This window comes from Apteryx mantelli, chromosome 1 (genome assembly GCF_036417845.1).
Source record: "Apteryx mantelli isolate bAptMan1 chromosome 1, bAptMan1.hap1, whole genome shotgun sequence".
Lineage (NCBI taxonomy): Eukaryota > Metazoa > Chordata > Aves > Apterygiformes > Apterygidae > Apteryx > Apteryx mantelli.
The window spans coordinates 93,732,488-93,758,550 of NC_089978.1; the positions used below are offsets into that span (position 1 = coordinate 93,732,488).

Genomic DNA, 26,063 nt, shown 5'->3' on the forward strand with positions numbered 1-26,063 from the left:
AGGCTTTACCCCATTCATTTTTTCATTAGTATGCCCTGAGGAATCTAAACTCATTTATCTGTGTGGTTGCTGTTAGACTGTTTTGTCCGAATACAGCATCTTCTTCAGTTGTCCTCAAAATAAATTGATCAGTAGAAAGTTTGTTAGGTGGCAGTGGCTCTCTAGCATTAAATTCTCAGTGCCACATGGTGGAGTAAGAAGCACATGGAATTCGCATTCAGAAAATGATCCAAAAGAGACATACTTAACTCTGAGGATTTCTGTTTCTTTTTGTCAGCTTTCTGAATAAACTAAACAGATCATTTGATTTAAAAAGGCTACCTAAATATCATCATTTTCTGAGATTCATTTCTGATCAGCTGAAACAAAAAAAGATGACTGCTCCTATCAAAGCTACAAGCGGATTTGAATTTTTGAAGAAAACACACAGATACGTAGAACCCACAAACCCTCAATGTTTTTCCGATGATAAATTCTACCATATGTTCTTTTAGAAATGCAACACGTTGCCGAACAGTTTGCCACATCCCTCAGCACGGAAAAACCAACCCCCACCCAGAAGCTGTCATCATTGGCCAAAAGATCCTAATGCCAGCTGTGCAGACACCATTGTAGGATATCTTATAGGAATGAATTGCTTTCAACTCTACGAAAGAGCTGTGCCAGCACAGACTCCATAGGAGTTGTGATCATTCAGTATGTACCTATTCTGCTATTGTTTCAGCCTGGCTCTTCACTGATGGAATGAATCAGTCTATTTATCTGTTTCGAATTCACTGTATATTTCTTTGCCCCTAAGGATTACAAAGAACCTCACAACTGAATTTCAGAGAACTCCAATGTTTGCATTAAATCTGCTAAGTTGTTAATTTGGTTTCGTTCATTGATCCAACTTGCATCTTAAAATAAAAACACAAAAGGGAAAAACTCAGCAGCCTCCATGCTGGTTTTCCCACAGCGGATATATTAGAAGCAGGTGAATTCAATGTCAGACAAAAAAGCACAAGAACAAAAACAAATTCTGCAAAACCACTGAACTGAATTTTTCCTATGAAAAAGTATGCCAGTTAAATTTGCCTGAATTTTATGCTGCTTCAGTAGCTGAAGTTCTGCATAACTCCCTCTTATATAAAGTCTGTGATCACTGTCAATACTGTATCTAAGGATGTACATAAATCTGATGCTTCCATGAGAGATATGAAACACCACAGAAAAATACTACAATGTATAGGGTCCAAATATAAAAAAAGCGCACTTTCATATCAAGTTTTCTTATGTGTTAGAGTTATATAACAAGATAAGAAGTTAAACTGATACATCTTCAACAAATGCTGGTTTATATCCTATTTCACCTAATAATCCTCTACATTATTTACATTTCAGAGAAGAAGAAAAGTAATTTAAGAGGGTCAGATGATCATTAGTATAGTTTAGGATTCAAACTGGAACAGTAAGTCACCTGACTCTGATCCCATTCTCTCACTGAGGTAAGTTAGAAGCAACTAAATCAGAATCAGTTTCAAAAGAAGACTGAATGAAAATATGATCTTGTTTTCTAACTACAACTTTTTTATTCATACACATACACACATATAAATATCTGCATGTACTTACAAACGGACACACTAGAAAAGAAATGGAAAGGTGCAACTATCTACATTTTAATTTGAGAGACATGGAAACCTTTAGTTTTAAAGGTCATAAAACATGATTTTCAGGGCTATGTTACAACCACATTTCCTTTACATTTCAGCAAGCTGTACAGATGATCAGCTCTTAGGTGAGCAGGTCTTCAGCCTCTTACAACAGCTCTGAATGTATTTAAGACCACCTAAGCTACTCCTTGTAAGACAACTGTATTTTAGAATGTTTTAAAACTCCACAGGCAAGCCAGAAAAAAACACAATTGAATGCATATTCTAAAAATCATTATAAAGCATTCATTTTCAATTTTCCTGTAGCCTTTTTTGTTTTGTTTTTGTATTTAGACTTCCTAAATTTAGGTTGAGCTTACAGAAAAGTTGTTGCATGTAATATTGTACACTGTTTATCATTTTACACCAGTTGTTTGATTTTATTTTAACTTGTATTTTCACCATTTTAATGATGCTGTACAGCAGATGTTATAGAGGAAACAATGAAAGAGTACAAATGAGAATTAGATATATAATTTTATTTCAAAGGCTAAACAAACCATTTGTAAGGAAGGGAAAAAGAAGTGTTAAGTTTCTGTTAAACTTATATGAGCTGTAAAATTGTAATATAAGCATATTTATGTGCACATTAGGTAATAATTAATAATATTGTCTGACTTCAGTAATTTAGCAACAACCCCTAGGCCGTGTAAACAGCTTTGCAAAAGAGCCATCTAAAAGTAGTGAAGATAATGAGTTTCTTCTTTCTAGGATGAGAATGCATTTTAAAGAGTCGCATTGTTTACTATTGTCATTTCAAAGCTGCTGTATTGTCTCCTAAATCATTTTTAGTTCTCTATAACTTCTGGACAGGTATAGGTAAAACAAAAGGAAATTAAGAATTTAGTCAAAAATTAACTTGAACTTAATATAGATAGTAATCCAATCTAACATTCACTTGCACCTTCGTACTGATCATGTTACATATGCCCCTTATTAACATGAGCCTGAGGGACACTAAATACTCTTTGGTTGATTGGGAAAACCAGTAAGCACACCAGTTCAGCCTGTATATAACCTACCTGTGCTTCCTGAGGGACTTGGGCTGCATCCACTCTGTCTGCAATGTAGGCTGTTAACTGCTTGTCAACAGCAGCAAGAGACTCTTGGATTAAGCGGAGGGTTTTGTCAATCTCCTGGGCAGACTGAATACTCTGTTCAAGACTCTTCTGTCTTCTCACGGCCTAAAAGCAATGACAACATTAATACTACTAATAACAACACTTAGGATACAATAATGTTGCACACATTGTTTTTTCAAAAAAGGTAGGCTAAGAATTGAAAATAGCACTCCTGACTTGCGCACGTCCACCTTTCTGTATGATAAGTTGCGCGTCTTTTTGCCACCCATTCAGTTCTTTTTAGTAAGAAGCAAACAAACGAGAAGGCCCAGGCTGCCCAGACAAGTTTTAAAGACTGCAGGGTCCTGCAAAAGCAATGCATGCAGTGAGGATTTCTACGGTGAGTGGATGCTAGCAAAGCTGCATAATAAAACCATCCTGATAGTGCAGTCTTTCACTCTGAGGCATAGCGGTCCTCCTGATCTTATTATATAGTTCAAGAGATTTTGTTTTACTGAGAATAGGGTTACTGTCATCACAATCCCATCCGAGACAATCCACTTCAGTAAGAGAGAGGGATAAAGACTCTCTCTCCAGGAGCTTTCACATGTGAAGTATAAATAGCTTTCTGGAACAGAGACATTGCCTACTCTGGAAAAAAAGGAGGGCGCCTTGCCTTGTCTCGCACTTTCCCAACCTGTCTTATTCTGACCGTAGTCTCTTTTAGTCTCGGAAGTTGACTCTCGCTTCTTTTCCACCATCAGTGCTGCAGCGGATTGCTTACCATCATTATACAGTCCTTTTCTCCAGAAAGATGCTTTCCTTTCAAAGAAGCTCCCTTTAAGATTTACCAAGTCATAATATCATTCTCCTTCAAATCTGTCCCCAAAACCCACCTATATTTAAAAACTTGACATAAACAATTTTGACTTAAATATTACTTGTAACAGTTTAATATGGTAATTAGCAGGTAATGACCTGGTATTTTCTTCCATCTTTTGTTGTGCTTACCTGCTATTGTACTTAGAGTACAGCTTCTGCCTAGCATCATGTCTGCTCTATACATAGGGCATAATAACTACTAACAATCTCAAAAACAACATAGATTTTCTCTGTACAAGTCCAGCCATAATGCTAACCACAGAATAAAGTGACTAACTCTCTTTGATGACATGAATCAAAGGAGACGAAAGAAAGCAAGCACTCTTTAAATAACATTGCTAGGTGGCTTGCCATTTTTCAAGCCAAATCACTTTCTTTTTTTCCTTTGGTGAACCAACTATACTTTAATTTGATTTCGCAGCTACTAGGAAATTCTTGACTTGAACAAAAATATCTCTCAGCAATGCAGTGAGAATTCTTGACATTTCTTTATGTTCTTCACGGAGCTCAGCTTCTTTTAGAGCTTCACATTCAATGAATGAAAAAGATTATTTATTGTGATCACTTTTGCTACTTTTGGAATTAGTTAAAGTACAGAGGCTCAACCAGTATGTACTATATTTGTGTTTGTAAGCTGCTTTGTGCTATTTCAAAACAGCTGATCAGATAATCTTGTATCACTGCCAGTTCCAGGAATCTTCTGTGGAACTGAGCAGCTTTGCATAGTGGACCCATGTTGTCAGTGTTAACGGCAGCACCTGAGCCACTAAGGTAATATTACCCGATCAAATGAACCATTAAAACAGTGTTACTTCCCAGCACAGTACTAGAGCTTGCTACTTAAATGGCTTTTATTTTCATCTGATTTGAGATTCTATATTAAAATGTTCTCAGCCTGTTCAAAGCAGCAGGGTTAAAACCCACAATTTCCATTTACCTTGGCAGTCCCTACTACTAATTGCAAGCCTGGTAAAGATACAGTCACTCTCTCGCTTTCCATTTGCATTACTATACAAAACAGAGAAAGACAACTAGGTCGGAGTGAAGGTAAGCAGGTTTCTATAGTCCTGTGATAAGGGCATCTACCCGGAAGCATGGAGACCTGTCTCTAAGAAGAAAATCTCTCACATTTCCAGTCTGCCTTTACTGATCTCTGGCTAACTGCTAGGACCAAACTACGTTGTTAGTCCATTTGTACTGAGGGCTGTAGCATTCTGATGTCCAGAAGAGCTCATCGTTTAAAATACGACACTGAAAAAGTTCCATTCTTATTAGTCATTAAAATATGTGCTAACACTTTCTGGAGAATTCAGTATGCTAGATACAAATTTGATGCTCAGGCCTTTTGAAAAGTGACTTTTATGTTCACCCATGCTAGCTACTATTTGCAACTAGACACTTGCATAAATTTGCTGCCAGCCTCTGGAACAGCCAGTATGTATGCAGTGAAACGCATTGCCAGACCAGTGATCTGGATTTTACAGTAGTTATCAGTACATGGAAATTCACAAAAATCTTAAAATTATATGACAATATCAGATGCCTAAAAAGTTGCCATCTCTATTCTGGTGTCAGCAGAAAATATGTCTATCAATCAAAATTATATTTTTCAAACAGAATTTGAAAATGAAAATATTCCCAAACTCATTGATTGAATACTAATGTAGATAAAGCTAAGAAATTATTACAATAAAGCCTTGGCTAAGTCTGACTGAATTTTTACGGCTGGATTTCAAATTAATAGGAAGTCAGATGAATATAAATATATGTATGTTATGAATATGTGTGCACACATGAAATTTATGTACACACAAAGCAAGTATGTACGCGTGCGCACACACACACACACGCAAGCACTCTCTTTTCTAACACTATAGGAAAGAAAGTTCATTCTCCTCAGAACGTGTTTGATTACAACCCAAGGACCGGTGTGACATTTTGTATCTACCAGGTGAAAGTATACCTTTTCCATAAAACATGACACAGCTTGAATGGATGGATAATACCAGACCAAGGTGTGAATTCGTTGTTACAAGGGAGGAATTATTTTGGCAGTGGGAACGCAAAAACAGAACCTAACACTAGGAAATGAAACCTTCACAGCTATCATGTTATTCTCAGATTAAAAATGAGTGATGCTTTAAAATTTTTGTCTATGTTTGCAGTGCTGGAATATTCAAAGGTATACATTCCCTAAATTATAGTTATAATTATATATATATGAATATATAGCTATATTCAATACATTGATAAACAGACTGACATAGCAGCTAAAATAGCCAAGGGCCTGACCTTGGCCTTGAGAGCAAGAAACACAGCCTTCCAACCGGCCGAACTCCCCGACTCAAAAGGGTGTTTTCTCTGTATTGCCTACTAGGAACAGACCCTGGCCTGCACCCTCACCTAAACTGTGTTCCTGCATTGGCTCAGAGAGAGCTAGATGGCACTGGCAGAGGGTGAACTCACACTTAAATTGTAAGGACAACCACAGGTCAGGAAATCAAGCCTATGCCCTGACCCTGTTTAATTTACGCTATAAATGCAACCAAAGAGTTTTCAAAGTAATCTTATAAACAGTACTAAACACTCAAAAACATGTATGTGAAAATTGAAGATATTTCTCCAGTACACATCAGCTGACCCCCAAAATTAATCCTGTTCACTGAGTAGATCTCTGTCATTATCACTGGCATTGCAGAATACTTATCTATTCAACCAAGAAGAATGCAAGAATACGGAAGATGCTTCTTCCTCCTCTTTCAGGAGAAAAGAGAGTTACTGATGGAGGTATTGGAGGGCTTTAAAACAAACGTCAGACCTACTTTACCCTCATGACTGTAAACCTGAGTATCAAACTTGTGCGCGTGTGTGTGCATATGCACAGATGTATATGCATATTTTTAAAAAACAACTGAAAGTTAAAATTGCTTATATATATATAATATAAATACATTTTAATATATGGTGATCTGTTTTGTTTATTTCTGTGAAAGAACACCATATTATTATATTTCCTCTGTGGAAGAAATAGATGGGTTAATACTGCAGTATATAAATGGGTCTGAGGACATAACAAGAAGCTCTGGCTCTGCTATCAGATCATAGTCAATAAAGCCGAAGGCTCCAGTCTCCAAAGGGAATTGTCTCGCAGTTAATCGCTAAATGGGAAATCTTGAGGAAATAACCAACTGTTTAGTTATTTCTGAGCCAGTGAAATGTTGACAGCTGTCAAGGAAAATAAAAACAAACATAGAAATCTGTTGTTAAGAAGTATCAGAGTGAAGGAGGAAAGAAAATATATACATGGTCTGAATTTTTTATGAAAGTCTCTACAATTGTTTTTTAGATTTTTTAAAGTTGTTTTTCATGATTAAACATAAATATTTAATTTTTTACGGTATGGGGAATTGCAGAAATCTATTTATGATTCAGTAAAGATCAATGTTTGGTAAACTCAGGAAATAGTAATTTTTTATACTATCCATATAACATGCCATATTAAGAAGAAGATTACACTGAGGGGCAACCAAATACTATGAAACTGGAGGTGCTCAAATACTTATTTACATTAGTTCATTCTTTGATGCTGAATATTATAAGGCTATATTTAAAGACATTAGTCACATTTCTTACATATTACTGAGATGCTAGTTAGTGTTTTATGGTTAAATACAAATAGAATTCTGTTGTTGAAGTAGTACTCAGTATTTGTGCTGTGGGAGAAAAATGGGGCATATCTTTTCCTGATTACAATATTTTGACTACAGGATATATTTATTTATAATGCAGGAGTGAATCCATTAATTAGCCTCGGAGTAACAGCTTATGGAATGAGGTCTGTTAAGAAAGACAGAACTATCTTAGCATTTTTTTGGCTCAGTTATATCCTCTAATTATTGAGAGACGTTACCACAAGATAAAGTTAAAAGCTATAAAACTTTAACTTTGAATTTCATTCTTAATGTGTTTAAATTACTTTAAGATCTAACCTGAAGTCTGGGCTTCATAATGGTTGTGACTGAGAAACATTACAACATCTCTTTATTTTTTTCATCAAATTGTCAATATGTTAATCTCCATTTTTCATTTGGAAGCAGATTGGATTAGTGGTTAGACTTAAATGGGAAACATCTTTCTAACATTCAAAGTATTCATTTACTGACATCTAACTTCTGTTTGAATGCAGATAAGGTCCCTGGAATTCTGCTGCTTATTACCAGATTTTTTCATGACTTGGTACAGAAAACTGGGAATATTCAGAGGGTTTCCTGTGTATGAAATCAGGACTTTCAAATAGTCTTGCTGCATGACGGAAGAATAGGATTCTTTCTTCACAATAATAGGCACTAAATCAGGTTTCATGACAAAAGGTTCCAAGCATTTCCCATATCCTCAAGCTAGAATTAACTCTTCTGCAAGTTTTAGTAATGTTTCATAGTGTGTGTTTAAAGTAAGCGGCTACAAGTATTTGACCTTTCAACCCCAAAGTGATATTCATCTTTGGTCAGCTGTATTCCAAAACTTCAAAATATACCAAGGAAGACATCTGTATCTCTTCAGGTTATCACTGCAGACAACTAATGCCTCAAAGCTTATAAAGGAGGGCCTCTTAGCAGCCTTCAAAGCAGTCATGTGGAGATGGGGCATGAAGACTTCTGCTCTCCTCTTGAGAGTAGAGCAAAAGATGAAAATCATAACAAATAAGGAATATGTGGTATTTGAAAGAAACACAAAACATTGGGTAATCTTGAGGGAAATCCTAAAGAAAAGAGACAGTCCCCAAGAAAAAAAATTCCATCTGAACAGTAACATTTCATACAGGTTTACACAAGACTATCTTCAAGAATATCTGGTTAACTTTTCTGAAATTTGTTGGACAGAATGTAAATCACTTTCAGCATTATGGGGAATGACAAACACTTGCAATATCAGCTTGAAGTTCTTCAAGCAACAGTAGATCCAATATATACGGTTGTAAGTGAATCAGTCCTTGAAAAGTAAAGACAGGCTGTATGTTGCTTATCAATGAGCCCCGGATGTTCAAAGGCAGAACTAAACACACTCTGTCTTTGTTAACTAAAGGAGATAAGGCATACAAACATAAAACTATTATCAGCCTTTAAAAATGAATCTCTATCTCAGTAGCAATGCCCTATTGTCTTGCAGAATCATTCATATGGCAATGGTTTGATTTGGTTGCTCTATTAGTAGTGAATAAATATTTCACATACGCATTTTTGCCCACATGAGCTTATTGTCTTGGTAATTACCTGCACAATTATTCAAATAAAAATAAATAACTTAACCACATTAGGATAATCTATTAGCCAGCCTGAAGAAGTGACCTTGAACACAAGCTGCATAGTCTTATTTTGTACCTGCAATGCATTTTTATGCAAGGAGAGTGCATGCTATTTGGATTTCAATAGGACTACACAAACAGCACAGAAAATTCAATATTGGAATCTATGAAACAAAGTATGCAAGAATTCAGTGGAACAGTTAATAAACCATTTTGTTGTGGAAAAGAGGTAACCATAAGGTCAAGAAGTAGAGTAACTGATTCACTTGTGATTCAAATAGTTTATTTACATCTCTTACATTCAGATAGAGATCTCACAGTTAATATTCTATGACTATATTTCAGATCTTCTAGCTTTCCAAGAAGGGGGAAGCTTTTTTTTCCATTTTGTCCTTCTCATTTAAATTAAATTGGAAAGCAGTATATTCTAATATATTTTGCCTACATGCTCATCAAAACCTTCTGCAGAAATCTGGTTGGTATTTCACACTATATATTCATGTGGTACTCTCCATATTTAACCCCTGCAGTTGGCATGAAAACTGATTTAGTGGCTGTTATTGTGAAGAAAGAGTATTATTCTTCCATCATGCAGCAAGACTATTTGAAAATCCTGTTTTCATACACAGGAAGCCCTCTGAAGGTTCCCAGTTTTCTGTACCAAGTCACGAAAAAAATCTGGTAGTAAGCAGCAGAAATCCAGGGAAATTATCTGCATTTAACAGAAGTTAAATGTCAATTAAAAAAAAAAAGGTAAGTAAAAAAAGTTTATTTATTTTTCCCTCAGGACACTGTCTAGCAATATGGGACTACACAAATACCCACACTGGACCAGAACTACTGCCAGGTAGTTATTAAAGGGAACCAGCCTCTCTCCCTCACCACCCTTCAAGTTTAAGTTTAGAACAGTTGAGGCCTCTGTCTTAATTTTTAGTGAAGTGCTTTACTTCCACTGCTCTTAAATACAGCTACACTTCAACCCTCATAAAAGAAGCAAAAAAAGAAGGGTCATTGTTGTAGCAGACTGTTATCATTCCTTCACAACTGCTTTCCAAAACCTTTCCTTGTGTATTTGCTTTGCCATGGAAACTGCATAACTTTTGATTGTCTTCGAAGCTCACCTTTAAAACTGTTCTAATTCTAATCAATTATATTTTAAATGGGAGACCTGAACTGCAAACAATATTTGAGATGTGGGCAAATCATGGATATATGCAGTGTCATTATGATGGTCTCTGTTTTCTTCTCTAGTTCTTTCTCTAATAATTCCTGATGCTCAGTTTGCCTTTCTGACCTTTTCCACACAGTAAACTGACATCTTTCTGATATTTCTCTTCATAGCATCCAGATCTTCCTTCTGAGTACTAACATTCAGCTTAAAAGTTATAATTTCATATAAGAAGTCAGGGCTGATTGTCCTCCATGAGTATCACCTTTCATGTTTTTACACTGAATTTTATCCGCAATTTAACTGCCTAGTTACCCTGTCCTGTAAGGTTGTTCTGCATTTCTTTAGCATTTGTCCTCACCCTTACTACTACTCTACTGCCTTGTAGTGAACTACTAGTAGTTCAACTATTTCACCCTGTTGTTATCTTGAAATTCTTTGGTGAATTTCATTTGGTCCTGCCATTACACACAGACACACACATTTACATTAGTTATATTAGACAGACATAAACATAAGTAAAGTCACAGGTATTCCAGTCTTGAACTGATTCAGCAGTAAAGAGTATACTGTCTCATTAGTAGGATCTGTCAAAGAATTACTAAAATTTTCTTCATGGAGTCTGTAGCAAAGATGAAAAAAGTTTTTCCAATCTCAAGAAGAAACATGTACTCTCATATTGCTGGATTTCACTTTCCTTGTGTTAAACATGTTTCTATATTGAAGTCTCTTTAAAAAAATCTTTTATTGACATAAACATCCTTTATTAATTGTTCAGCAAAGAATATACCCGTAAGACTACATTATTCTCGACATTTAATTTTTAAACTACAGTTTGCTTCTCAAAAAGAGTTTTGGTAGAGTGAAAAGTTCTAAATAAGACAAATATTAAATCTACCAAATGTGTTTTTCAAAGATGGTCACCTGCATTTTGACATGTCAGGGTTACCTATGCAACTGCTCCCCTTCTAAAATAAGCCAGTGTTTGTGCACTGCTTAGGAACTATACCAACAAAATAATTTTATTTTTAAGGTGCTAAACTGTCAGCTGTTGAATGGGAAGAAAGGTCAATTATTATAAATACCTCCTGCTGCAGTTCTTCCCATCGAGTGTTGAATTTCTCCAGTTTCTCATTGATCAATTCATCCAATATTCCACCGTCAGTTAAAGTCTGGGCCAGTTCCCGAATCTGATTGCGATTATCTTCTGGATGTCTCATTAAACATTCCAAAGACTGAAACAAGGCCAAAAAAGTAGTTTGTTCTGCTTTCTCTGACTCAAAAGAAAATTCTAGAGAGCAATCCTAATTCTCTTCACAATGTAAGTATGAAACTTCACATTTCAGACACAGTAAAAGTAGAGAGAAAAGATAAAAATATCAACGTCCTATTTTCGTCAACAAACGTTCTGCACTAAGCAGTAACAAAATCAAAAAATGATATTTCACAAAACAATAAATTGGGTGCTTGATCCTAAATATGTGGACTATGCCCAATGAGTTCAGTTGGAGAAGCTGTGTACTTAAAAATGAAAAATTTACTAAAGTATCTTGATGGATGAAGTCCAAGAGCAGAAATGCATTACCAATGCAACATTTTGCATTTTGAGCGACTAAGAGTATTAAGTTAATTTCTACAAATTCAGAAGATTCCATGAATAACAGTAAAGTAATAATAAGCACAAGAGAGTTGCAATGCTAGGATGAAATCTCACTCTGAAGTCTTAAAGGGTTTTTGGCTGGGGCTAGTGGGGCTAGTTTTTTTTAAGAGTACATGTTTTATTACCACTGAAGACTGTGTATGACATCAGGCATAACATGTGAAAAGGAAACAAGTATTTTTTCATGTAATTAGTCTATTTCACTAAGGTGAATCTAAATTCACAACCTGACTTGTTAAATCAAGTGAGAACATAACACTTTCCAAATATTCTGCATCTTGCTAATGTGCAATGCTGATTTGCAATTCGTTTTGAATATAATGTGATTTACAATTTATCAATGCATCTGATTTGGCATTATTTTAGTCAGCACTTACATCCAGTGCCTCGGAAATCTCTTCTGCACCTCCCTGGATATTTTCAGTTGCCTTGAGTTTCAATTCCATCTCATTCAACCATTTATTTTCTGCATCCAAATAAGACAATAATTCACTCCAACATGTCCATACCTCCTGATAGGGGGAAAAAAAGCATATATCGAGATTGAAAATCTCATAGCTAACTTTCCCTTATTAAAATATTGAAAACATGACATGCCTCATCCCCAAAACACCATGATCTAACATGGTGTTAGATCACCATGTTAACAGTGCCATATGGTTGATTTTTTTTCCAGAATTCAATAGTATTAATGGATTGCATACAAATACAATACACAACCAAAATCTTTTGGCATAAAAAGATGAATTCTTCTCCAAAACGCAACTTGAATCTTTTCTGATTCATGATGTATCCACTTTTCTTTATATACGCTTTTGGGTAAATTTTTCTTGTAAGAGCTGTACATATGTACAAATTATCAGATTTTTAAAGATTTGTGTTAGACATCTATGTTTTTATTATAAGATATAGTTAAGTAGCTTATATAGTCTGTATGCTAATTACTTAAAACATAGATTCATAAAATGTCTGAAAACACAGCTTTTAAAAATTTTGACTGACATCTGTAAGAAAATTAATTCTAAACCACATTTAGTGCAATTTGTAGACCACTAAAATGCTAGAGTAGAAAACATGCTGTAAATTCTGTTCTTATTCTCTGGGAATTAAAAAAAGTGTCTGCTACTTTACAGTATCTGAAGATACTTAAATAAGCAGAAAAAAATGGCATTCTACACACAAGCAAAATGTTCAAACTGTCTACAAATAGTCTTTTTATTTTTCCTTTAACTGAAATTTAAACAATTTTATTAAGAGGTATTAGACTCTGTGTAGCTCTAGTTTCCTAGAGTACAATTCAGCTCACCTAACTTTGGTCATACAAAATGTAGGTGTCTAGTCTAAGAGGAGGTTATAGAGGGATATTGCCATACAACAACAAGAACCTTCTAATGGTTCTTGCCTTCTACACACAACATCCTTACTCCAGGGACCAGAGGAAACCTAGATTACCATCTTAGACTAGAGACTTAACTTTCTACAGCAAAATTTGGAGGAGATAAGTTCTCCCACAAGTATATAATTGTCCTCTGCAAAGTTAACTACTGCAGATTAGTTCACATCACAAAGTCAAATCTAATTCAATGTGATTGCTGTGCAATATGAAAACAGCCCTAGGGCAAGAACACGCAACAGAGCTGGCCAAGATGGCATGGCCAACTCAAAATGCATGAGATGATCTTGCCAGCAGACCCAGTGCTGTTCCCATGCTGAGATTACATCACCTGTCCAGCTCCAGGGCCATCTACTCAGAATCCTCAGCCATGGAAGCAAGAAGTCTAGAGGAGCTGTTGAAGGCAACATCATGGGATTTCTACAGGAGCCAGGTGCTACATTTAATCTCAGGAGCAATAAGAACCCCAGGCAGCCATTGCTGTCTCCCACCTAAAAACCATGCATGAGGCTTCTCTTTAATTTGACTCTCCAACACACATGATTCTCAGCAAGATTTAGGTATATGGCTCACAGCAGATGGTATTTGGTATATGGCTCATAAAGTGAGGATAGCCCTGGGCTACTCATGATCTTATATGATAATCTGCCTTTTTTTTCTAACATATTTTTGCAGTTAGAATGGCTATAAATATAATAACTGACAAGATAACCAACCTCCAAAGTTTTGCACTTTCCATTCAGTCTGCTGCAGAGTCTCTGGTAGTTGGTAATTAGAACATCAAGCTCCTTTTTCAAAGCCTCATGAGCTGCAGGTGGAGCCTTTGCTATAAAATTATTCACAGAATCAGTAATAAGCTTCACTTTCACTTCTTTCTGTATGGCCTCCTCCTTTGCTCTCTGCAAAAAAGAAGTTGTAGTTTTGGTTTGAGAAGGAAGCAGATTTCAAATAACTATGTCAGAATTTTACCCTAGAAGGAAAAAACAGGAGCCCATTAATTCCCATTCGTTCTGATGTAATCTTGAATGCATCAATAACACTTTTTTTTTTCCTTTTCATTTTGGAGGCAATACATGATACTAAATATAATTTAAGACCTTTCCACAACTATTTAGCTTTCTGGAGCTCTCAGAAAACTAAAATATTTCAGTGATCTTTGTCAAGAAAGTGCTCCTAATACCTTTTCTATAATACCTTACTCACTGCTGATAAAAAAATCATTTGTGTTACTAATTTAGTTAGACAGATTTAAAGGTATAATCATAAGCAGCAATACTGAAAATAAGCAAAATGCTTCTGACTGATCTTCCTCTCCTTGCTACTGTCATTAACCTACATTTAAAGAGAAACAGAAAATCATATTCCTCCAGTGTATATTTTACACATTTAACACAGCATTAAAGTTTATTTCATTCTTTGCTTTTACAGAGACTGGAAAATCAGTGCCATTATTCATGACCAGTACAGACTTGCTAGGGTTAGAAACAAAAAAACTGTATTGCATCCAAGATTCAAGTACTTTTACAATCATGTCATTTAATCTTAGTGGGGTCCTTAAGGTCTTCATATGGTTGTCTTCCTGAAGGTCTTTTATTAGATCTTTTCCTAATATAGAAGGAAAAACAGCAGAGATCTTTCACAAAGGGAGAAATCCATTTTCAGTTCCCATCCAAATCCAGTTCCCAGCTTCCTTCCTCCACCTTTTGCTACTATCCTTAGTTATGCCATTTCATTAATAACATACAAAATTTTCATACCTAGTATCATTTCCTCTGGCTGCTTACAATGGGACAGTGCGTATATCTGGTGTGATATCATTATTGAAAATACAGTGCTGATATACATAGTGTCCTCAGTGCATACTGGGTTTGACAGAAATTTGAGATGGCCCAAATGCATTAAAACAAAACCTTGCTCCCTGCCACCTCCTTCATGTCTGGGTCTGAGAAGCTCCCACAAACCAGAATAAATGGGATCAGGTTGTCATTACCGGAGACAGCTTGCTAGCTTGTTCATGGCTATCCTCTTTCCTGGCTGTGGGAAGAAATGGGCCACAGAATGAATAAAATTTCTGGTCCAGTTTTTGCCTATTGTGTGACTGGAGAGGAGGCTGCAAGCCTTCAGGGAAAAGGATCACCAGGAGCAGGCTTAGGGATGCATGACAAATAGTCTTGGTTATCTTCAGAGGTCCAGGTGTCATAGTTTGAACATGCTGTACCTAAGCTGGAAGTACAGAAATTTCACTCTGAAATCCTTGATGGGGATTGTGCCTAAAACTATACACTTCATCTACTTTTTTATGTAGTGTAAGGTATAAATTTGAGTTTGTTGTTTGATTCCTAAACAAGAATTGTATCTCTATAGCAAATATTCATTTTTAATATCATATTTGTCTCATTTATGAACCAAACTTGTTCTATTTATTTCCACATATTGCATAGAACTGGCATCAAGTCATTTCTGTAAGTAAATAAAGAGGTCATCAGTTGCAGGGTCAGCTACTCCCCCAAACTGACAAAACCCTCTGGACAATGAAGAGTTTGCAAACAGAGGGTTGGACAGGACAGATAGTTAAGGCCATATAATCTGACTTCCTGAAGAGTACAGGCCAAAGAAGAAAGGAGTTAGTTTGTCTTTTACCTTCAGTTCCTCAACAGCTTTCTGCAATTCTTCGGGTGTTTTATACTCAAAATCTCTTTCCAGATATTCTTCCTCAGCTTGTGTTATCCATTCATGCATCTCTGACAAATCCTTTCTGAGACTCACAGTCTTATCCAAACCACCTTTTAATGCTGCCTTCTTAGCATAGGCCTTTCAGAAAGAAGAAAAACAGTATGTGAAGCAAAGGCCTACTGCATAAACTTGAAGGTGTTTTAACCTGAAAGGAAAAAATTCAAACCTATACCAATAACATTGCTGTAATTAGATATTAATAACAAGTAATTAGCTATTAATAATAAGTAGTGGAGAAAGTATTACATACATGTATACATATATATTCTTTTAGTGAGTCATTGCTGTGCGGAATGAGTTTTCAAAGACTCTAGAATAAGACTCTACATTAACTGTTGAGGTTGTTAGAAAACACAGCTGAGAAAACATCATCCAGGGCCTATCTTCCAAAAGATGTCAAATGAATAATAACAGGAACCTTTGAAAGCACACCCAGTAATGAAACAACAGACCCTTGGGCTATAAACATAGATTTATTAACCAGTTTGAGTGCAACCTGTTAGAGAATAAAACAGACAATTTGCATAGATTAGTTCTGCTGATGAAGCTATGAGTTAAGCTCTCAGAAAGGTGTATACCCTAAAGAGAGGTAAGTGAAAAAGGAACCTCCTATTGGAGGAAAATACATATCTTGAAGGGAAAAAAACCCTTTCATTAAATCCTTTGCCAATTACTGTATACAGAATTCTGTATTGGTTTATCAGAATTGTCCATAACCAATAGCACTGGCCGAGTTATCTTTAGATGGTACATACTAGTTTGCAACAGAAACAAGTACTTGTACTGGTGCCATATTTCAGAATTGGGTATGCAGAACCAATCACTCTAATGTCTTCTACTGCACTGTTACTTATGTAAATGTTATTTTTAGTATCATTAGGAGGAATTGTGTCTTAGTATTTGATCTTAGTTTTTGACTGGTTTTGGTTTGGTTTCCTGTCCTTGAGGACTGGCTGTGAAATACAAAGGTAGCAAAGATCATCAGCACTGTAAAGAGGAAACTACAAACCTTACATAAATGTTGTTCTACACAACAAAACAAAGTAATAATAAAAAATTGGTGTCCAACAAGTGCAAAAGCAGAATCATATGTGGCCCTGGAAAATTGCCTCTTCCTCAGTCTCAGTACCAGAGAAGAGGATAATCTTCCACCAGCTGGGAAGAGTACCTGAAGACCCATTGTTAGCGCTCGCAGGGCTCATAATCATGTGAAATACATATATATTAACCCACGTTGACTCTTCCAAATCCTTTCAAGAAACCCTTGCAGACCAAATTGATTTTTATATTTACTCTTTCTTGTGTGTTTTAATAGTTATTACTGAAGAAACTGTGTTAGAAATGGCTATTGAGAAGCAATAATCCCAACAGTATATTGGCTAGAATTATTATAGGAAGATTATCAGGGAAGTCAGAAGAAAACTATAAAAGACATGAACTTTACTTGAACTTTACATTTCAGGAAATTTACAAGACTATACTTGAAATTTCTGTGAAAGAAAGTGCAAGGATATTTGTGGTATTAACGCTACAAAAATAAGCAATTAAAACCTTCACATTAGTCAAAGGGGAAAGACTACAGAATTGGGTCAATAAAATGTCTTACAGATTTCAAAGATAATTTTTTCTATAACGATGTCTACCAGAAAAATATAAGGAAGTTGTTCTGCACATGTAAAGTAATTCATATGATACCAGCTTCAATTTCTCTGTCCATTAAATGGGTTCTGCATATCTTCTGATTTCTGACTTTTAGAAGGTTTCATCTCTTATTTCAAAACAACTGAAGCCCTTACATTTCTCAGTATGTCTCCTTAGCTCAAATACAGCACTATTTCCGGCTATTCACAGAATCACAGAATCGCTGAGGTTGGAAGGGACCTCTGGAGATCATCTAGTCCAACCCCCCTGCTCAAGCAGGGTCACCTAGAGCACATTGCACAGGATTGCATCCAGGCGTGTTTTGAATATCTCCAGAGAAGGAGACTCCACAGCCTCCCTGGGCAACCTGTTCCAGTGCTCTGTCACCCTCACAGAGAAAAAGTTTTTCCTCATGTTCAGATGGAAGTGTCTGTGTTTCAGTTTGTGCCCGTTGCCTCGCGTCCTGTCGCTGGGCACCACTGAAAAGAGTCTGGTCCCATCCTCTCGACACCCTCCCTTCAGATACTTGTACACATTGATAAGATCTCCTCTCAGCCTTCTCTTCTCCAAGCTAAACAGGCCCAGCTCTCTCAGTCTTTCCTCATAAGAGAGATGTTCCAGTCCCCTAATCATCTTTGTAGCCTGGAATTAACACTATTTCTGCTGCGGTGGGACACCTTTGTAACATATCCTGTATTTCTTTAGAACATGGCACTTGGTAGCGAAAGATCATCAAAGTCAGTTACATGGTATCAGTGGTAAGACCATTACATAATACTATGTGAAAATTTATCACGTATATCATAGTTGAGCTGTATTTCACAAAGGTAAACACTGGACTTCTTGGATCCAAAAAGACATTTGACAAATTAATGGAAGAAAAACCTACAAAGAGCTACTAAAGCCAAAATCATCACCTTGGAGGTGCTTCTTTCTTTTCTTGGTTTAAATATGATAAACAGACTTTTCCTTTCTGTGTTTGGTTTTCCAGTCGAGGTGAGATTAGTTATTTCATAGAAAAAATGCCAAAGTTCTCAGAAAACTTCTTTTGTTTAAACAGAGATATGTAACACAGTGAATGGGAAGAAATATGGTGGTGAGCAGTAATAATCAATGGCAGGCCAGAAAATTGTTTTAAAACTTGAGACACTTCATACATCTAAAGTAAAGCATTAATCATCATCTTGTTTTTTCTTTGGTTTTCTCTATACAAAATGTTCCACAGCTTTTCCACAGAAAAGTTTTACTTGAGTTAGGGAAGCTGATCCTTCAGCTGGGATCTCCAGCTTCAGATCCTGGGAGCTGACCAGTCAGTCTCAAAGTATATATAAAGATGTTCTTAAAGATTGCTAGTTGTTTATTAGTAAAGAATAATAATTTTAGAAAACTTTAGACTGCATTGAAAGGTAATGGTTATAGTATTATGCAAATATATGTTAAAAAAAGAAAAAGTAGACAACAGAATGAGCAAGTAGATAAAAGTAAAAGTAGTACAACCTGAAAGAAATTTCCTTTAAACTGTGATTATGAAGTGTAAAGAATGAGAATCCTAATGCCATCAAGATAGTAACAGCAATTTTCAGCTTCCTTAATCTGCAAAAATTATTTATTAAAAATGGCCCTAATTAAAATAAAACAACTGTCCTTTCCAATTATGCCCATTCCCGCAAATCTGTGTGGCCACTGGAGAGTGTAATTTACACAGATGCATATGTGCACACATTTGTAATTCCAGGTTATTGAACTCTGAATTCTTTGCTGTTTTAATGTCTTGTGAATTTTCATCTGGTGTAACGTCATGTGAGTAAGATGCAGTAGGTCTAGATTCCATTTCATATCTATTGGATATGCACAGAAAGAGAAATTCTGCCAATGAGAAACCTGCATATTCATTTAAAAAGAACCAGTCACAGCAAGAGACTTGATACCTGTTGGCAAATGTGTTCCCATTGAACATTGAGTTCCTTTAGTTCTGTCTCTATTCTGGAAGCAAATTCTGGCTCTGCTTCACTCTTCATTTTCTTCCCAGCCTCATTAGTACTGTTCAAACTGGGCTGGATTGTCTGGATATCATTTACTAAAGCCTAAAGGAATAGCAGAAGATTAGGAAAGTAGCATTCATATAAAGTATTTCGGATATACCATTCCTATAAAAATGTGTCTACATCAGATTCTGATAAGCGCTTGGTCCAGATCTCTAGGTAATATGAGCACAACTAACACACTTTACTATGAAGATGAACACAAGAAAGGAATGAGCAACTGTACTATGATAAGCTATTCTATATAAGATAAACTTGATTTGCAAAATGTATACTATAAAGTTTTAAATGGTATTACATTATATTACATTACATTATATTGCATAAATATTTTTCTCATATTTGTGAAAGAACATCTCATCATGATGGTGCAAAAACTTATTTTGAAGCCGTCTTACTTAACTATGCTGACATTACCCTTCGGCTGGTGATTGACCTGATAGCTTCCTTAAAATGATCTGAACGGTGATATTTTCTGTTTATTTCTAGTTATTAGAATTTGGCTGTAAGAAACATAGGCAGGTGGCTGCATATTATTTAAACCCTGAGGTAGTTCCAACTTGCACTAGGACTTAAGCCACCTCTAATCTTATTTTCTAAGGCCTTTTGTAGTGGTTCTGATGTTACCTGAGTTTATTACACAATAGAACAGGCTGGAAATGTAAACACATAGATGATGATGATGACTTTGCTAACTTTATTATGTATCTGACAACAGTGGGTAATATTTGTATAAATTGTTTATGAATCTAGGTAACAGATTCCAAAGGAGTTGCATGTAATTTACTACTGTGTAAAAGATAAGACTTCTCTTCTAGAATTAATGTTCATTTTTATTTAAATAAGGGGTAACATAAACCCAGAGAAACTCTGAGGAGCTCATAGTCCTGTAAAGCCAATATATATGATTCATAATAATTACATCTCCTGCCAGAACACTTAACAGAACTTGTAGATCTCTTTAAACATATGGCCATGGACTATTACGGGTTACAAGATTTACTGCACTTACATGCTCTGTTGGGACAGGCAGAAGAATTTGTAAACCTTGTGACAGAAATATCAATACTTCATGATGCTTTAAAACTCTGCTGGGAGAAAATCCTGGAACTTGTAAGTTTAGTGAGAAAAATGGGTATAATTCACAATACCTGCAAGTTCTTTTGGTACAGTCAGAAGAGCCTATAAATCTTGTGTGAATAATAGATGCAGAAAAAGACCTTCTGGCACAGATTACATAGCATATGATAAATACACATGGAGTGTTTGTAAACTCAGTAAACTAAATAAACACATATCCTAAGTTTCCAGAGGCTACTAACTTATTATTTGCTACAAGTACCCTCTTGTTATTGTTTTCCTTCTGCTATAAATACATAACGATACAGTCACAGTATGCCTGCTCTCCGGTTTCAAGTCTACCAGTTTTTATAGAACTTTCCTTCAAACCCAGGAAATGAAAGAGGCTCAAGCACATTGCAGAAGGAAAACTCTTTACTTTACAATATAAATTTATTTTTAGGAGCAGTGATCATTTGTGTCACCACTATATATACTAACAACATATAGAAGAAACAAACAATCATCAAGCAGGCAGGCAATACTCACTGTACACTGTTCAAGCTGTTTTTCCAGTGCTTCTGAATCACCAAGGGCAGGCCACTCTTCTTTCAGAAAAACATCCACTTCTGCCATCCACTTCTTCAATGTTTTAGTGTCATTCTGTTTATTAAAAAGACATTTTATTGCATCACACAGAAAATGACTGGTGATAGCGTAATTCATCCTGGCACTATGACTTAAATTCATTTCAATGTAATTCCAAGATTATTGAACTGTCTGAAAATACTCTGAAAGATACAAACACAGCAAACAGGCAAAGCCAATTTTATTTAGGACTGTCATTCACTCTTTAGCCTGCACTCTGATCATTTTTGCCTACGTGTCTAGGAATGGGCAACTTTCAGCCTCTTAAGTTTATACCTTCCAAATATTGTTTGTGTTTAGATGCTGTGTGCATGAGTGTTTACCATTTTCTTGTACAGCTTCAGACTACTTATACTTAGCAATTAATTCAGCCTCACCTGATAAAGCCTCAAGACTTCAATTTAATTTTCAGGCTCATTTTGGAAGTTGCATGTTTTATTGCCTATATCTCTGCCAGAACACAACACAGGAAAGCTCTGTCACCACTCGAAATAAAAAAGTAGTGCCACAGTAACTGAAACAGATTCACTTGAGAAACTCAATCATATAATGACTCAGTGAGAGAGCTGAAAATAGATTTTGAGAGACTGATTCTCAGTTACTGTCTCTAGCATGAAAATTTTTGTAATCAGTAATTTGCTTTCCATATTCTTTAATTAACCCTTGCAATTAAAAAAAAAAAAAAAGACCCAAACATCAAATCCTTGCAAATAAGCAACCCTACCAGTCCAAGGCAGCATTACATGGATAATCTAGGACCATAAAAAGTAGAATGAGATTTGATGACCTGTCAGGAGAACCATTTCCAGCTTTCCTCAGTCTTGGAGATGAAAGTTTTTGTTTAATCTTACAATCAATGAGAAGTTTAGACTGTCCTTTAAAAAATGTCACTTAAAATTACCTTAAAATGTCACTTAAGGCATACATTTAGATGCACACGTTAAAATAAAAATGATAAATTGCTAAAATTTCTAAAGCAAATTATAATGCATTTGTTCATCAAACTGTATTTTCACCAGGAGTGAAGTATATATAGATATTATAAACTGAAAAAGTGTTGAATTAAATTACAAAAAAAGACACATTTCATTAGAATACAGATGTGCCCTAAATGTGTTCAAAAATGCTTTAACAACTATTACAAGGTAGATAACCAAAGGGAGCATTTGCATAATGTGGGTGATACATTTAATAGCAACAGGCTACTGTGGAAAATGAATTGAATTAATAAATTATCAGTATAGTTCAGAATGGCAGTTACCAAAACTCTGTTGAAGTGTCAACAGTGCATTCAATTATCACTGAGCAAAATAGTTCAGAATCATATTTCGTAATGAAATTTTAAAACTTTTACTTGAATACATTAATTCATTAGTTCATTAATGACAAAAAATATAGAACTGATGGGGTTTATTTTAAAAAAGATCAGTGTCCAGCTACCAATGAAGATCAAATATATGACTTGCATTTTGAATGAGACTACATACGTATTTTATCTGTCAACACTGATTTCATCGTATCCCTTACAGAAACACTCCACGAAATGCAACCGCTAAAACAAGCATCAGGAAGATAAGTAATCATTCAAGGACATGAAAAAACAAGGAGTTTTATATCGACTGTATACTACAGTTATTTCAGCAATAAATGCAAAGGCTAAGATTTTGTACACAACAATAGCTCACACCACTTTTAAAAATCTATGCTCTACAGAGCAGGGTAATGAAGTTCAGGACATTCTCCTTTTAAGGATAGTGATGGACCCTCCCTAAACTTCTATCCAGAAAATTCAGGGGAAAAAAAAAGACAACAGCTGGAATTACTCAAGCCAAGAGTATTGTTCTGTTTTGTGCAATTGCAAATATTTCACTATACTAGTTACTTCCAGTCTTGTTATTAAACTTCATTTCATGGCTAGCCTCAAACTTAAGAGATGTAGCTGTGGAGCCAAAGTCAAAATTTAGAGCACAAATTTTTACATAATGACTATAATTATATTATAATAGAGTACTAATTAGACTATTTCAGTAGCTAAATTATAAATGTACTTATAATATTTGTCCTTCACTTTTTGTCTGTTTTGCTTGTCTAAACACTGGTGGAGAGACTAACAAATTAATGAGTACTCTTCTAAAAAGTTTTTTCTCTACAAAAGCAGAAGTGTAAGTATACCTTGACCTGTTGACAGAAAATTTATTCCTGACCACACAAGTCTACTGCATTAAACTGAAAATGACAATTACGGCTCATATGCTACTGTGCTCTATTTTATAACATGAAACTAATCACGTATTGTATTGTCCTACAAGCAAACCAAGGCCAAGGACTGAAATATATGATATTGTAAATAGAAGAAATAGAAAGAGAGACAACACTGAGGAGAAATACACTTTGAGAAATAGTTTTGAGTGTGGCTGCAGAACCTCAACTTTCAGAATTTTCTTGGTCATATCCTCTGTGAGTATATAAGTGTTTATTTGCACGTGAGGGAGGAGAGAAAAAAAGTAAAAATACTTTCTGCATTTCCATAATTAGTTAATCTGAAATCACCCCAAACTTGTCCCTTGAAATTACACAAAAATAGAATAGGAATATATTAAAAAGGGACATATTGCTAACCTCAGAACATCTAAGCCATAGACATCCCTTACATACTATTGTCATTTACTTGTGTAATATTGATACATGTGATCTATAAAATAGTTTAAACAGAAGATCTTCACAATGAGAGAAACACTGTAACATTCCAGTGCTGCCATTCTATATACCTGCACACTTCTGATTTGGGGCAACTGCTGCTAAGATACTATCATGTTACAAATGACATTAATTATGTAAATGAATCCATTAAATTCAACATGGCAAATCTACTTTGGTTGCATCCACTGAAAAATAAGTATAAAAATACTAATACCAATTTCACTGAAATCAAAGTTAAGTTTTGGCATTTGCATAAACATGAGTAGAAATAGCCACAAAATCAGAATTCAAAGTAAAATCTTGGATCCACTGAAATCAAGGGAACATCTTAATATACTTTTTCCTGATTTAAGTGTGCCTTTTAGATAGAAATCTTGTATTTATGTGCTGCTTTGAGATTTCAATCGGTGGCTATTTTCTTGCTGCGTATAAATGCATGCTGTGCTCATTACCATGGCCACAAGCAACCAGACAGTAGTTTGTGGTGAAAAAGCTTTGTTAACCTGGAATCGCTGGAGTTTAGTCATAAGTTCCTCAAGTTTCTGGCAATGTTCCACCAGCTGTGCTGACAATTTCTTCCAGCGGCCAAGGATCCCCTCAATCTCTGATTGATATCTCCGGCTGACGTCTGCAGGGGCTTTCCTGGACATCTCTTCCACAGTTGTGCTGAGATAGTTTAGGCCTTTTTGCTGCTCTTGGAGGGAACTTTGTAGAGCCTGTGACATAAGAACCACATAGTATTCTAATTCGTGCACTGTCCAATTCTGAACAAACTTCAGAATTACAGGTGAGACTTTTGAGGAAAGGACTGAACACTATAAATGTCACCTTTGCTAAAGTATCCAATGACAAATTCTACTGAGTAATTTAGAATTCTTTTTCTCATACCAGTAGAATTTTTAGTTTAAGTGAGAATATAACCAGCGTATATATTTGTTAATATAGATGATCCACCATACTTCATTATTTAAGATAGGAATTTACTATGGCCCTACTGATTATACTTTCCACAGTATCAGACTATAGAGGGAAAAAAATAATAAACTTAGAACTGCTTTCATGATTCAAAGTATTTGACAACTTATTTTCAAAACTTTTTCAATTCTTACCACAAATTTGCTATAGCTACCTTTTTCTTTCTTATATTCTAATTTTTATATCTGCATGTTCACTGCTAATTGCATCAAACAACATGGTCATTATCAGATAATAAAACAGTATCAAAATGCAGAGAAGCTTTTTACCCACTGGTAAAACTTGTCCCACATATGTGTCCGCTTGGAAATCTGACAGAAAATCTGACAAAGCACATGTTGCTTTTTGCAAAGCGTAAATATTTTCATGTGAGCATTAGAAAATAAAACAAGCTAAATCTATACTTAACTGCTAGAACTATCTTCAAAGGAATATTTCATATATCATGAGGACAAACAAAGTTTTTTCCTTTACATGTTCAATATCTTACAAGATTAGTTTCAATGGTGAAGGACATTTTCAATGCTTTAGCTTTTAGGAATCAATATAAATAAGTATTCACTGTCTCTTGAAGCCCTTGGCCAAATCCCTAATGGATAGAAATCATCCAAGATCCACAGGCTTCAACAGACTCATTACTTAGACCATCCAGTCTTCCTCAATACTTTTTATTTGGGAGGTTCTTTCGCAGAGTCTGAACACTCACCTTGAGCTCCCTGAGTCTCTGTTCCATGATTTCATATTCAGTGACTGTAACCTGAGGTATGGAGAGCTTAGTTTCTGATTGCTGAATCCACAAAAGTATAGTATTCATTGTCTCTTTATAGCGTGCAGGAGGCAAACTGTCAAAAACTACATTCAATGGGAAGAAAAGGGAAAGAAATTAAATCCTTTTTCACTTCATTATTTGTTTTGCTGTCAATAATATTGGAAGACTTTTGATAAAAGATCTAGCTTTATTGAAGTCAATGGCTGTTTTGCAACAGATTGCAATAGGCACAGTATGTCAGGAGCAGATTTTTCAAAGAAATATGGAAGCAGAAAACTTCTGAAACATTTATGATATCTCTGTCATTTTATTGGTTGTGCGTCATTTTGCTCTCTA

At 35.4% G+C, this 26,063-nt stretch overlaps 1 protein-coding gene across 1 annotated transcript in view; it reads right to left on the reverse strand.

Annotated features, from left to right (window-relative positions):
* Positions 1-26,063, reverse strand: part of DMD (dystrophin) — a 1,189,181-nt gene that overhangs the window by 749,564 nt on the left and 413,554 nt on the right. The window contains exons 22-30 of the mRNA XM_067297573.1: positions 25,665-25,810; positions 24,487-24,699; positions 21,185-21,298; positions 19,463-19,618; positions 15,801-15,971; positions 13,877-14,059; positions 12,145-12,279; positions 11,193-11,342; positions 2,717-2,878 (exon numbers count right to left, since the gene is read on the reverse strand). Coding sequence (XP_067153674.1) covers positions 2,717-2,878; positions 11,193-11,342; positions 12,145-12,279; positions 13,877-14,059; positions 15,801-15,971; positions 19,463-19,618; positions 21,185-21,298; positions 24,487-24,699; positions 25,665-25,810 — 1,430 coding nt within the window. The remainder of the gene's footprint in view (positions 1-2,716; positions 2,879-11,192; positions 11,343-12,144; positions 12,280-13,876; positions 14,060-15,800; positions 15,972-19,462; positions 19,619-21,184; positions 21,299-24,486; positions 24,700-25,664; positions 25,811-26,063) is intronic.